Raw genomic sequence first — 15,189 nt, 5'->3', positions numbered from 1 at the left:
CTGCCTCCTCACACACCTTGCCCCACAATCCCTTCCAACAAGCTCAGAGTTTGATAAAGACAAAAGTGATGCTTTGGCAGCAGGTGACGGATGGATGTGATCTGCCTCCTACGGGAAAGCTATTTAAAGGGACAGCCCCACAATCCTCTCTTTCCAAAGTGACAAGAGAAAAGCCTGCTCTTCAGTCTCTACCAAGCTGCAAACTCAGCTCAAGTTAACTTCTGACTTCCCCAATCTGCAACCTGGTCTGCAGCTCCTGGTTCCTATTCAGGTAGGAGGGAGAATACCTGACAACTCACTGAGGTGTGGGGGCTGAGGAGGGGGACTCATCTTCATCTCCTTTGATGACAGACACTTGGGAGAAGCAAGAGGCCTTATGGGGAGGAAGGCTGGAAGAACATTCTTCCCCCAACAACGTGAGCACATTCCAGCCATGTGCCAGGCTCTTCTCAAAGTCAAACTTTGTGAGGGAATAATAACTGATCCAGGCACCTGAGTCGTAGACTACAGAAGCTGGTCCTTAGCTGGGACCACCCTTCCTTCAGGATCTGGTGCTCAACCCACATTTGCATCCTTTTTGTAAAGTGCCAGAGGGAACCCTCACTTTCCTTGGCCAGACCTCAGACTGCAACTTGAGGCTGCCCCCTTTACCTGTCTCCTGGATAGAAAACCAGATCAGAGGAGGCAGCATCACTGCTGCCCAAACCAAAGACAGCACTTTAGTAAGCATCTCCCTCCAGGCCTGGTGGGAGGAATAATTCCATCTCACTACTGCAAAGAAGTTAATGGAGACTTAATGAAAACACTGCACTAATGAAAATCCTGAGACTAGAACTCACTCTCCCTGCCAAGTCAGAGCAATTGGGGTCAGCATCCCTCCTGATAGTCACTCCTCAGTTCTTTTGGGGCCTAAGTTAAACAAACTGAGGGGTCTCAGAGCAAAAACAGTCCATAGTTGATTGTGTCCTGGGCTCTGAGTCAGAGACCCTCCTCATTAAGGAAGCAAATACCCAAAATGCTGAAGTGTCCTGTCTTTTCATGCATCCATTCACTGCAGGCCATTCACCTTCCATTCCTGCCAGTAAAGGTGGTTGCATCCTCACCTCTCCTCTGTGTTCCTTCTATAGTTTTCTGGATTCTATAAAGAGGCAGTCTGTCAGGCAAAAGTCCAAGACTAAGCATCAGACTTGAGTTCCAGTTCTAGTCCAACACATGATTCATTAGGTCATTTATTGTTGCTGATTGTGTTTCCTGACCTACAATATGGAAGCCTTCCCTAGCTACCTTTCAAAATTGTTCTCTAAGTATAGAAAATGCTTTGAAAAAGTATAGGTGGTAGATAAATAGACGGACATAATTACATGTCTATAAAAAGAGATTATGTCGAATTTCAGGAGTGGAAAACAAATCTGTTGATGTGGGGATGTGGGCAAGTGGGTTGCAAGGGGGAAATGGGGGTAGTTATAAAATCTGTGTGGTAATAGAGTTAACTACTCTGTGTCTTGACTGTGTCACAAATACACAAACCTGCACATGATAGGGCTGCATACACATACACAGAGAACCAGTATAAGCAAAACTGGAACACCTGAATGAATTCAGTGAATTATATTAATGCCCCATATTCTGGTTGTAACCAAGAACTAAAAAATTGTGAGGTGTTACCATTTGGGTGAAACTGTATAAGGTTAGGCAGGACTTTCTGTATTATTTCTTACAAGTAAATGTACATCAAGTATCTTGATTTTTTTTAATTAACAAAGGGACATTATGTCCACCTCCATTGCCTACCTCTCTAGCAATCCTCCAGGAGGTTTTTTGTAAATGAGTCTCTATGCAGATGGAGAAGGGGTCTGTATACCTCCTCAAATAGAAGAACCAACTGGAGATACAGGGGTATAGGGTCAGCAGGGTGTAATGGTATATGCCTGGAACCCCAGCACTTATGAGGCTAATGTAGGAGGATCATGAATTTAAGGCTAGCCTGAACTACATAGCAAGACCCTGTCTCAAAAGAAAGATGTGTCTTCATCAGCTGTTCTTACAGTATCAGCAGGTCTGACACTGAATCCCCACTTTGCACATAATGTCTTTTTCATAAAAAGGACCTGAAGCAAGAATATCCATTGCATCTATCCCTAAAAAGCAGACAGTTGTTACTAAAAAAATGTTCGTTGATTATGGGTGTCGAAGGAAATATTGACTAACCCCAGGTTTGAAGAAATAAAAAACAAACATCCATACACAATCCCCAAACAGCTATCAAATTGGTTTAATGAAAGCCGGATGGTTTTGCTGAAAGCCAACAACAATTGCTTCCTTTTCATAGTGGAAGTATGGACATGACCCTAACTAATCAACTGGCTAATTATATTTTCCTATTCCAATTATTCTGGACCTGTGACACATATGATCTGTCACTCCAGCCCTCCCTGGCAATGAGTGTGTGAGTGAAGGATGGGGCTAGTACTTTCTACCATGGAATTACTCAATCTAGTTAGATGCTATCTTAAATGCCCCAGGCTCTGTGACACTTGAAATTCTAATTGGTGCAGAAAAGGGCTAAATTGAAACAGCTTATACTCCCTCAATTATCCCTACTCTTGGGCCCTCCAACCTAACGAGGTCTCTGAAATTTCAGATCTATAAGAGAAGTCCCTGCCTGGAGCAACAGCTGTACTCAGGCTGAGTAGGGAATTTAGGGCTAAGTTAGTCCCACCCATCAGGAGGTAGAATACCCCCAAATGGTCTAGGAGGGAAAACCCACAGGAATCTGGTTTACTTGACTGTCAGGTGACCGAGGATTGATTTGGATTGTCTACCTCTGTTCTGGGTTACGGAGACACACAAGGGAAAGCAGGTGAGGTGACAGTAGGTAGGAGAGTAAGCTGGCCATGAAACCCCTGGAGGGCACTTTCTCCTGCCCCAGTGGGGAAAGCAGTCAAGCAGAGGTGGAGGAAGAGCCCTTCAAGGAGAAGCAGGTCTCTGTGCTGCTCTGCAGCAGTAGGAGCAGGCTGGACATTTGCTGAACACATTTGGAAAAGGAAGAGAGGAGATAATCGTCCTAATGAATGTGCAGGAGACAATAGCAGCTCCAGAGGGAGGATTATAAGCTCATTATGCTTTAATATGATGATTGATCATCTCTGCCCGCCAGCATTATCCTAGAATAGTGATGAAGGTCGGAGAGACCCATGCCTGTCAGAGCTCAAGCTGGAATCACCAGAAGATATACAATATGGTTATAGGTCACTGGCTTTTTTTATTGTTAAAAATTCACACATGTGGTTCCACACCCCTTTGTCTGCCATGGCCCCAGCCCATTCCACTTCTCCATGATTCCTCAGTCCTAGATATTCTTCCATATCCTTGTCATCAGCTATAGGGCTTGACCCTGTCTCTCCCTGGGTACCCTCCCACTCTTCTCCCCTTTTGAAGAAATGGGTGCAGCTTTCACTGTGGCATGGCTCTTGGCACCTCCAAAGGCCCTTCAGTGGGTACTGGCTGGCAGACGGTTCAGGTAGAAGGCCCGGGAAACCTCCCGATAGGCATTGCGTAGCAGGACATAAGGGAAACAGGACTCCAGCATGTCCAGAGTCAAGAAGGGTGACTCCTCCACCACCTGAAACAGACATCCAAGAGGTGAGAACTTCCAGAAGGCACCTGTGACACTGTTTTTCATCATACAGGTCCCAGGCCCTTTGTAGCTCTGAATTCTGACACCCAGAGTTCAATGTGAACAGGTTCTGACTCACGCTTCCCTCTACTCCTTCCCTTGATTTGGCTCCCAAAGGCACTATGTCCCGACCTCCATTTCAATGGCCCATCCCCTTCATCAGAGCTAATGTGAAGAGTACAGAAACAGAAGGCAAGAGAAAAGAAAAACAAACCATTTTCCTAGAGTCAGGACAGCCCGTCTCTCCTGTCCTGGATCACTAAATCACACATGGGAAGCAGAGGCATAAGTAAAGATGGATGGCAGGGCTTGTTCATCTCAAAGCTTTATAGCCAGGAAAAGAATCACCAAGAAAACCAAGGAAGGGGGCCTAAAACCACACAGATCCTCTTACTCTGAGCCTCGGCTTCCCTTTTCCCAGCACAGCACCTGGGAAGCAGAAAGGATGCTACATAAAGGACCAGGCATGATTAATTAGTTTAATTAGAAGCTTTCATTCTGTGACAATCCCAGCAGTCCCCATAGCTAAACAGAAGATAGACTGGAAGCCTAGATAAAGCTAAGGATGGAAGTAAGGATGTGAGAATGGGCAGAGAGACCATATTCCCAAAACAGCAGCACAACCCAGGGTTGGACTGAGTTCCCATGTGGGTGGGAGCAGGATGTATTTCCTTAGAATCATCTTCTCTCAAGATATCATGAGCCTAAACTAATGCTCCAGAGAGGATTCCCACATGCTCTGGCAATCCATACAGTGGGCCTTACCCAATATGTTTGGTGAAAGTTCTACAGATCCACTAAGGAAAGAGAATCTACCATGTCTGCCCTCATGTTTCTCTCTCTCTCTCTCTCTCTCTCTCTCTCTCTCTCTCTCTCTCTCTCTCTCTCCAAAGTCCCTTCAAGTTTTACATTATTAAGATTTTTTTTTATTCTCAAACACACACACACACAGTACACAAACGGCCTCAAAAGAGCAGCAACACAGCCTGGAGGAAAGAAAATCTGCTTCAAAACCACAGCCCCAGTCAGATGTGGTGAGCCATGGCTGCAGTCCCAACACTCAAAGCTGAGGCAGGAGTACCATCATATTGAGGACAGCCTAGGCTACATATTGAGTATCAAGATAGCCAGGGCTACATAGCAAAACCGTGTTTCTAAATAAATACATAAACAAACTCTTAAGTCTCAAGAGTAACAGGGAGATCTTTACTTGGTGAGATTTCCAACCCTCAGCCAGCAGATGGGAGCACATGCAGAGAAATGAGTGATAGCTTCACGAAGGAGCCACTGGCCCATAACTTCCTGTTCTCTAGCAGGAGTCGGCAGCACTGCAATCAGCCCTAGGGACAGAGACTTGGGTTCTAGTCCCTAATCGGCCCGTATATCTTAAATTTCATCCTGTTCTTCCACATCAACGTTTAAGTCTTATATAATGGCCAGGACCAATGTAAGTGACATCAGAGTTCTTGATTCTGAGAGTGCCATCTCCTTCCCCCAAGAAACCCTGCCAGGAACAGGCTGTCAACTCTAGGGTAGACAGTGCTCAGGCTGAACAGTGAGAACAGGAAGACCCCAGGGAGAGAAGTGCTGGCCAGATTGTGGGATTACACAGATAGCCTTTTAACTCAGAACACAGCACCTTCCCTCCAGTCATCTCCAATTTCTCTGTGGAAACATTTGCATTTAAATTGCTTTTCAGTAGCTAGTCCCTCCAATCTTCACCTAAGTAAAATGTGCCTGGTACTGGCTCTGCTCCTCCTGCTCTTCTTCCTTGGAGGCTACAAGGGGCAAGAACCTCCCAATCTTTGGGGGCAGGCATGGAGGTGGGGAATCACAGCAGAGGAAGTGGGGTTAAAAGGCAATTCACAACACAGTCACCTCCCACCTCCCAGAGGAAACAGAGGCATGCTTAAGTCATCCAGAAACTAAAGTTAGCAGCAGGCACAGGGAGCTCAATTTATTGAGCACTTAATGTCTACAATGCACTTCCTCAAATATCTCCTGATTCTAACCATGCCACCGTGAGGATCATTATCCACTGTTATAGACAAAGAATCATGCTATTGCTGGGCATGAAGACATACATCTGCAATCCTGGCACTCAGAGGTTGAGGCAGAGGCATTTTGATTTGGAGGTCAGACTGAGTAACACAGTAAAACTCTATCTCATAAATGGGGGAAGGAAAGAAAGAGTGGGCTCCAAATGCTGTGTTTGCATGCATAAAGAGAGAGACAGAAGGAAAAACAGCAAGGAAGGGAGGGAAGGAAGGAAGGAAAGAAGGAAGGGAGGGAAGGAGGAAAGGAAGGAAGTGGAGGAAGGAGGAAAGACAGGAAGGAAGGAAAGAAGGAAGGGGGAAAGACAAGAAGGAAGGAAAGAAGGAAGGGAGGGGGAAAGAAGGGAGGTAGAGAGAGAGGGAGGGAGGAAAGAAGGGAGGGAGGGAGGAAAGAAGGGAGGGAGGGAGGAAAGAAGGGAGGGAGGGAGGAAAGAAGGGAGGAAGGGGGAAAGAAGGGAGGAAGGGGGAAAGAAGGGAGGGAGGAAGGGAGAGAGGAAGGGAGGGAGGAAGGAAGGGAGGGAGGAAGGAAGGAAGGAAAGAAGGAAGGGAGGAAGGGAGGGAGGAAGGAAGCAAGAACACTCCAAATGCTGTGCCTCCTTTTGCACTTCTAGCATCTGCCTCCCATTGCCCTCATCTACATTCTCCTCCCTGGATCCCTCACACATCCTACATGCATATACACACCTCAAACCTATTCTTTCCTTCATCATAATAAAAGAGAGGTAGACCCTTTTCTAGCTGGAGAAACTGAGACATAGATACCATTCAGGGCCTGAGTCTTTAAAGAAGAGAGCCTGAATGGGTGGGTCCCTACATTTCTTTCTTTCTTTCTTTGTTTAAGATTTATTTATTATATCATATATATGGTGTTCGGCCTGCACGTATGCTTGCAAGTCAGAAGAGGGCACCAGATCTCATTACAGATGGTTGTGAGCCACCATGTGGTTGCTGGGAATTGAACTCAGGATCTCTGGAAGAGCAGTCAGTGCTCTTAACCCCTGAGCCATCTCTCCAGCCTGGGTCCCTATATTTCTAAGCCCACATACCACATAACTAAAAAAATAAATAATAAATAATAATTTTTTAAAAAAAAAGAAAGAAAGAAAGAAACTGGGTATGGTGATATATGCCTGTAATAATAGCACTCCAGAGGTAGAGGCAGGAGAACCAGAAGGTCAAGGTCATCCTTGGTTGTATATGGAGTTCAAGGCCAGCCTGGGACACATGAGGACCTCTCCCTAAGTAAATAAATAAACTTATTATGTCACACTTTTAAAACATACCTTTGTAATTCCATTGAAGTCTAGGCTTGAATTAAGAATGCATAGACTTGGGCCAGAGAGCTGACTCAGCTAATAAAGGCACTTGCTGCCAAGCCTGAAGACCTGAGTTTGATCCCCAGGACTCACATGGTAGAAGAGAACCAACTCCTGCAAGTTGTCCTCTGACCTCACATGCACCACGTCATGTGTACACACACACACACACACACACACACACACACACACACACACACACGCACACACACACACACATACACACACATACACACACACGCACGCGCACGCGCACGCGCACACACAAATAAATGTAAAAATATTTTTTAAATTCTTAGACTCCTCAGAGTTCTGTATCCTAATAAAACAAAAGAGAAACTTGGTTTTTAGTTCAGTCCCTCTTCTTTTCTCACCTCATTTGAGGAGTTTTGTACACACAGAGAGACTTCCCTACCTGCATATCTCAGCTGCAGCCATATATCCTTGGGTAGCAGAGGCACATCCACTGTCCTCCCCAGGTCTTGGGGAAGGAGTTCTGCAGGTGAGCTGGAGAACTCTAATACCATAGATATCTTGAGTGTGTGCTATGAGCTGGAGTACATCCTCTCCCACTAGGCCAGAGGAGGGTAATGGAAAGGTTCCAGGTGGTAAGAAGAGGCTTGGGTGTGGGGGGGCTCTAGACAGACCCAGAAGCCCTACCTGCCCAACCTGAAGAATCAGACTATCAGATGAGAAAAGTGAGTAAATATGCGGAGAGGGAAACAAGGTCATAAGGAAAACACTTTAAAAAATCAACTGAGTCAGAGCTCCTGGAACTTTCTGCCAGATTAGAGGCAAGCACACAGCTTGAGAATCAGGGAGAAGAGAGAGCATAACTGCTTGGTTCATGGCCTTACCAAGCTCCCTGCCTTATAACCAAAATTATTTCCTTCCTGGGAGCCCTATAACCAAATCTCTTTAATTCCTCTCTGTGCTATCCAGTATTCTCTTCATAGCACCTTGAAAACAAGAAATACACTGGTAGGAAGCTATCACAGAAAACCAAAAGCATATTGAACAGCCACCCAAAAAGGGCATTTGCTGCCCTTCTCCAAGTCAGACTCAGGAGCACTGCAAGACAAGGGACCTATGAGCCAGGGGCCAGAGAGGTCCCATTTTGCCTAGAAGTCCTTGAATGCTCTGCTCTGGGATTACAAGACAAGTCTAGAATGTTCACCAAAATGTGAGAACGGATCCAGAGGATCTCGGCAGACTTAAATTCTTAGTTAATGCTTTTGGTTGATGACATGGCAGGGACCCAAAGACCCTAAAAAGGAGTCTCCTGCTGGCCCTCCTCTCCATTCCTAGACCAACTTAAACAGATACATACCAATCGCATGAGCAGAGAAATAGATTCACGGTTTCTGGTTTTGAGCTTGTCAGTCTCCTGGCCCAGCTGCAAGAGGCTGACAGAAGCCACCTGCAGAGGAAGCATTTGTAAAGAAACAGATTTTTATGGAGGTCAGAATAGGACAGCCTCAGGCTACAGGAACTTAAGAAAAGATCAAGGAGGAGCATTAATAAGTGCTAGGCTATTCCTGAAGGCTCATGGTGGGAAAGTGTCAGGTCCCAGCGTTTGAGAGACACACACTGCCTGCAAACTAAAATGAATCCCAATGGCTCAGCCTGCCAGTGCAGACAGAAGGAGCTCATCAGATGCCAGGAAAGAGGGCACAAGGGGCAGGGAATAACCTAGAACAAAGGCTGGTGATGCTGTACACCAAGAGATTAATCTTTTCCTTGGCAGTCTCTAGATACTCCCATCATCAGACTGTTTACAGCTGACTCTGTACCCCAAAGCCAGGATGGACCTCAAACACAGTGCTCTTAATATTCTCCCCTATCAACTCCCAAGGAGCTGTCATCTCCACTGCCAGGCCTCCAGAAGGTCAAGGAGGTAGGTAGAAGTGTGAGTGACAGCCCAGGCCCAGGTAACCTGAACTTGCAAACAAACAGGGCAAAAGGAAACAAGGAAGTGGGGTTAGGGATCCCTTTTCTCAAAGATCTGATGGGAATCCTCTTTATATTGAAGATGGTTAAAGTCTATTCTGTTTAGTTGGTTGTCCCTGTTTAAACAGAAACCCTCTAACCAGACTACTGTCCCTGGTGTGTACTTCTCAGAATAAGGGTATATTTCTAATAATAATAATAATAATAATAATAATAATAATAATAATAATATCTGCTATTTCTTTCTGGAAGGAGAAAAATGAGGCCTACTTCTTAACTTGGGACCATGCTTCACAAAGGAAGAGGTTTCCCATTGCTGAGAATGCTTAGGCAGGGTGAGGGTAACTGACCATGAGTCAGAATGTATGAACAGGAATCCTCCATGGGGATCCAGAGCGGAAGACTCCAGGGTCTTTTCAACTATGGAAGGTTATTATCTATTCTACATTTTTCCAGAGACAAAACTAAGATCAATGGTGATATTTACAGGGAGTCAAACTTAGGCTAAAAGCATTTTCAACAAATTTTCAAACAAAATGGACCTCACCTACACAGAATCTACTGCCTGGTTATAAACTCCAGTCCATGGAAACACAATCCAGGGTTCTTAAAGTAAAATCCTAAGACTAAGACCACCTGTTGGGAACACTACTGCTTCATGATTTAAAACCAAGCTTGAAAATTGGTAAGTGTCAATACAGAGTAGGAAAGGCCCTTAGACGGCATGAAACTCAGCATCACTATGACTTTAATGTATCTCTGATCTTTTGGAGACCAAATTAGAAACACAAGGCTGGGCTCACCCTGTATTCTAATTTAGGAGGTCTGGGGTAGAGATCAGGAGTCTATTTTAACCAGCTCCTTAGGATATTCTGACGTGTACCAATGTCATGAATCATGAATCAGTTTAATCTCTTTAGTTTATAAATGAGAAAACTAAGGCCTCAAAAGTTTGTCTGTGCAGAGGTCACAGGACTTCACAGATGATCTCCCCAAGTATCTGGACAGAAGCTGAAGTCCCAGCTGTCAGGAAAGTTAGAAAAGTTCCTGGCTTTCACAAAGTAGCCTCCATTCTTCCTGCATGAATGATGTGATAGCAACTGTCCAAGAGCTAAAGTCAAGCTCCTTCCACTCTTCATGGTCTAGATCCACTCACCACCAGAAACTCCTTGAGGTGGGTTTCAATGTTCTTGTTGTACAGAGTGAAGAGGGCAGCAGACACCTGTATGATGGCTTTGGTCAAACAGTGGATGTTGTTGTTATAGCCTAGGTTAGCATGGGGACAGGGGACACAAAGAGAATGGCAAAGTGAGCGGCCCAGGCTGGCCCTAAGAATCAATCAAAATCTCTCAATCTCTCAGTCTCTATCTCTCTCCCTCTCCCTCTCCCTCTCCCTCTCCCTCTCCCTCTCCCTCCCTTCCTCTCTCCCTCCCTCCTTCCCTCCCTCTTCATCCTAGACCAACCTAACTGACACCAAAATAACTAGATGATATTTGGGGACTAGAAGAAGTATGTTCCTATGGTATTTTATTGGGATAGAATTTTATGCACAAATCATTCTCTCTCTCTCTTTTTTTTTTTTTTTAGCCAGAGCTGAGGATCGAACTCAGGGCCTTGCACTTGCTAGGCAAGCACTCTACCACTGAGCTAAATCCCCAACCCCCACAAATCATTCTCAACTGCTTTTTGAAACAGAAATTTATGCCTTTAAAGAAGTTTGTATGTTGGCAGGTGTGGTGGCACACACTTTAATCCCAGCATTCCAGAGGCAGAGGCAGATGGATCTCTATGAGTTCTAGGCCATTCTGATCTACTAAGTTAGTTCCAGGACAGCCAGGGCTACACAAGAAAAACCCTGTCTCAGCCCCTCCCCACAAAAAGCAGTCTATGTTCCAGGTAACTTGTCTTTATTCCACTCCCTTCCTACTGGAGACCTGAATAGCATCGGTCCTTCAGGCCCACGCCTTACTTACCATCCTTCTCAATGCTGTAGAAGGAAGAAGGGTCAGTGGCAAGGAGCGGGAGGGAGACAGCAAGAAAGATCAAGAGTAGGCATGCCACCTTGTACTCTTCTTCAGGAGATGAGTTATCTGGGGGGAAAGAACAGGACATGAGGAAGAGTAAGGTCAACAAACTGGAATTATCTCCTACAAGGGCCCTACTTCACAGAATCACGATCACATGAGGAAATATCTGACACACTTTAGCATGTATTGTAGGCAAGTTACAAATGATTAAAGGAAACAGGACTAGTACCCAGTTATAGTGAGGCCCAAGTCCTAGAGTCTCACCCCTGCCCATGGCAGAGCAAAACCCTAAGGGCTCTGCTGACATGCATCCTAGGATACCTGTTAGCTTAAGAGATGGAGAAGCAGGAAGGAGAGAAAAAATTCTCACTGACCAAGAGAGAAGAAAATGGGTGAATCTGGCAAATCTGAAGAACTTAGTACCAATCCCTGGGGTCAGTTCTCTTCTAGGTATATATAACAACAAATGGGCCAATCAGAGAAATGTGTAATGGAATGTGTAAGAGTGGTCCTGGGGAAGGACTGGAAGATGCACAGGATCACTGTGGGGAACTTGGATGCTATCCCACACAACTTAGTGTGAAACCATCTGCTATCTAGGGCTGTTCTCTCATTGGTTCGTGTGTGTAAATCTTATTTCCCCAAACATACCATAAGTTCCTTGAGCCTTTGCTGAACAAGAGGTTCTCACTCAGAACTACCTTCTTCTGCTTCATCAACAAAACCTAAATCACATCTATGAGTATCTTCTGAAGGTTAGGGGCTATATTTTGTCTTGCCTCCCAGCTTATATCCTCTGAATTCACACCCCCAAATAAATAATTCTTTAATATTGGTGTTGCCCCTGCCCAAAAGCAGGGTACAAGCCCTTCCTTGCTCATTCTTCCATCTTACCAGCTTTCAGATTGGCAATGGCAGCTACCAGGGCTGGATCGATGTCACAGCTCACCCCTGCAGCAGATGCCAGCTCAAAGACACTCAGGGTGACCTGACAGAAAACAAAACAACATTCTAGAGAGGAATTCTGGCATAGGAGAGGTGTTTAGCGGAAGCTCTCAGCGGCCAGGATGCCTAGGTCACAGCATTTTAACTTACTATTATTTTTCCAAATAGTCTTTTCACAGCTTTCCATAGCCTGCAGAGGAGGAAATGCTTTAAGGATCTGTGGAGGTGGCTGCCAATAAAGTGCTTATTGCACAAGCAAAAGGGCCCAAGTTTGAGTCCTAGCACCCTCATTTAAAAAAAAAAAAAAAAAAAAAAACCTGTGCATAGTGGTGTGCATTTATAATCCCAGCTCTGGGTCTAGAGCAAAAAAACCGGTAGATACTGGATTTCACTGGCCAGTCAGCCTAACCAAATCAATGAGCTCCCAGTTCAATGAAAGACCCTGTCTCAAAAAATAAGATGGAGAAAAATTGAGAACACCTGGTCAATCTCTGGCTTCCATAAGCACATGTACACATGCCCACATGCACAAATGTACAAGCCCCTGTGAATACATACACACACACACACACACACACACACACACACACACACACAATTTGGCATTCAACTTTATTTTCCAAAATGCTTCATTTAATTAATACTAAGGTTATTTAGTCACTTGTCTCTAATTACCACTTCCTTTCTTTCATGCTTTGGTCAGGTCCTTCACTCTCTAATATTATTTCCTCTTCTTTGTTTACATCCAAGTCATATGAATCCCTCAAGCTCAATTCAAGTCTTGTAGGCCTCCCTGATTCAGTCCAAACCCATTCTCCTTCCTTTCTTGTCCCACGAACCAAGCATTGACCATACATAGCACTTGGTATTAACTGACTTTTAAGAGGATAAACAAAACCATGTGGCTTCTCCCCAGATTCTAAGTTATGAAAATCCTATGGTGTAGTGAAGGGAGAAGGCATTTTAGGGGTGACACAGATCTCAGATCTTACCGCCATCACTTAGTCACTGTGTCTAAAAGGTCTTAACCTCTTTGAGCTCCAGGATTCTCATCTGCACAAATGGGACATGATAGTTATCTCAGACCGCATGGGTGAAGCATCAACCCTAGTGACTAACAGAATTATGTTTGCACCTCTCCCTTTACTGTAGCCAGATCTTTGCACTTTCTTCATCCTCCTAGTGTTTCACATAAGCATACACAAATCAGTCAATAAAGATTGACTCATTGATACCCAGATCCCTTGTACTTAGAATTGAGTTCTCAGGATGCAACACAAATCCTGACTCCAATCCCAAATACTTAGACCTCTTTTGAAGGTTTCTTTTGTTTTTTATTAAGCACATCTTTTTGCAAAGGCCCCACAGATGTTATAACAGCACACCTTGTGTACAGTACCAATAAAGAAGCCACATTCTGCTTCACCCTTTATTTAAATCCCTTAGACCCACCTGCCTGTGGCCACAAGGCTAAGCAGATCAGGGACATAGTAAATGACCTGTGGTGCTGAAGGAAGAAGGTCACAGGTCTCATTTTCCCTTGACCTTCCTCCAGGTCATCCCTTTCTTCTGCCTACCCGCCTATTTTCCCAGGAAAGCTAAGCCTAAAGATCAAACTGTCTGGATGATGTGATCTAGACAAGCTCCTGACAGGATGGAGCACTCAGCCTCGACATCAGCAACTGCCAGAAACCCAGGCTATGCATGAAATCAAAACCACCTAACAGGGGTGACTAGCCCAGCCAAGCATCACCCATCACCTGACTCCCAGGTGATATGAGGCATAAAAAGAAGAAAACTTCACAATTATTTTTATTTCCAAGTAAAGAAGTTCTTCTTAACATCCTACTTCAATTCTTCCTGCTCACTACTTCAGACCCCTTTCCTTTAAAGTAATCAATCATAAGAGAAATAGCCAGATCCATGTACCAGAAGGAACTTGTCCCCAGGCTTTGGCTGTACTTCCTGAATAGCACATTTGTTTGTACTAGAGGATTCAAAAGACAAGCTAATTCCAAAAGCGGAGGGAGTGGACAGCAGAAGCTCTTCTCCCTCTCTCTCTTCTTTCTCTCCTACTTTCTCTTCCTCTTCCTACTCTCCCTCTCCTATGCCCATGGGCACTGGAGATAGATGATGGGGACAGAAGGCTGTGGTGAGGAAACTCTAAGGTAGGTAGGATGGGTGGGAAAGGAAGGAACAAATCTTACAAAAAGTACTCCTGACTAAAGAGGGGACCTGCTTTCGAGGAACTTGGCATATAATTTGCATATTGTTCAAGTGAAAACCTACAGATCCTATCCCTGATCTCACCTGTCTCACCCCACCCCGGGATGTTTCCCCAACTCTCTCAGGGCTCCCACCTTCCTCTGTACCCCAGTTGGCTCCCCAGCTCTGCCCTCTTCCTCTCCCTCTCCCAAGGTCCACCTGAGCTGTTTCCCCACTCAAGTCACAACTCTTGTTCCTGTAGGATTCTCAGAGCCCCAGCTCCCCAAGACAGTCTTTGCCCTCAGCAAGTCACCCAAGTAAACCCAAGTTGCACCCCTACCTTGATGTCTGTATCTGGAGTGACAAACTCCTTCAGGCACTCAATGGGGCCCATGAGAAAGGGGCAGTGGGAAGAAAAAACCTGGAGAAAGAGAAGATGAGTGAGTCCAAAACCAGTTAGAAATGGACAGAAAGGGGCCTTGACTTAAGAAGCCAGCTTTCCAGATCCCATGACCTAGGCCTGGAGGTCTCTTAAGATCATCAATTTGAAGGACCTCTGCCAAGCTCAGTTGCCTCCTCTCCATGCTTGTTTCATGCAAACACCACCCAAAGAGAGGCTTAGAGTTCTGCAACAGCCTTCCCTACTCACCTCCTGAAGTCCCTCTTGGGCCATGGCCCTAAAATTGAGAATCACCCCAATGATGGTCATTCGTTTCAGCACATTTTCAGCCCCTGAGGAGAAAGCAGGTTGTTAGAGGGGAGAACAAGGGAGAATGGTGATGATGTTTGCTTCTTCAGACCCAGCTCCTCAAAGCCCCAGCTCCTCAAAGCCCCAGCTCCTCAAAGCCCCTGTCATTCACAATGCTTCCCTCATAGCTTCTTTAGGAAAGTGTTTACCCATCAGCTGGGGTAGCAAAGATGCCATTAAGTCTGGCTTGCTGAAGTTGGATCTGATCTGAACCAGTATATCCATATTTTCCACCACCAGCTTCTACAGTTGAACAGAGAACAGAGGT

General features: G+C 45.2%; 1 protein-coding gene across 2 annotated transcripts in view; it reads right to left on the bottom strand.

Annotated features, from left to right (window-relative positions):
* Nucleotides 1-3,260: 3,260 nt before the first annotated feature.
* Nckap1l (NCK associated protein 1 like) overlaps nucleotides 3,261-15,189 on the bottom strand; it is a 47,956-nt gene continuing 36,027 nt past the window's right edge. The window contains exons 24-31 of one of the 2 annotated variants that reach the window (XM_036208999.1): nucleotides 15,071-15,164; nucleotides 14,823-14,905; nucleotides 14,514-14,594; nucleotides 11,918-12,011; nucleotides 10,970-11,086; nucleotides 10,153-10,262; nucleotides 8,377-8,466; nucleotides 3,261-3,622 (exon numbers count right to left, since the gene is read on the bottom strand). In XM_036208999.1, coding sequence (XP_036064892.1) covers nucleotides 3,491-3,622; nucleotides 8,377-8,466; nucleotides 10,153-10,262; nucleotides 10,970-11,086; nucleotides 11,918-12,011; nucleotides 14,514-14,594; nucleotides 14,823-14,905; nucleotides 15,071-15,164 — 801 coding nt within the window. In that variant the 3' untranslated portion in view covers nucleotides 3,261-3,490. Of the gene's footprint in view, nucleotides 3,623-8,376; nucleotides 8,467-10,152; nucleotides 10,263-10,969; nucleotides 11,087-11,917; nucleotides 12,012-14,513; nucleotides 14,595-14,820; nucleotides 14,906-15,070; nucleotides 15,165-15,189 lie in introns of those variants that run through there. The other variant, XM_036209000.1, reaches the window with a different exon arrangement.

Source organism: Onychomys torridus, chromosome 16, assembly GCF_903995425.1.
Source record: "Onychomys torridus chromosome 16, mOncTor1.1, whole genome shotgun sequence".
In the NCBI taxonomy this organism is placed as follows: domain Eukaryota; kingdom Metazoa; phylum Chordata; class Mammalia; order Rodentia; family Cricetidae; genus Onychomys; species Onychomys torridus.
The sequence above is the reverse complement of the archived record's forward strand: the minus strand, read 5'-3'. Positions and strand labels throughout refer to the sequence as shown.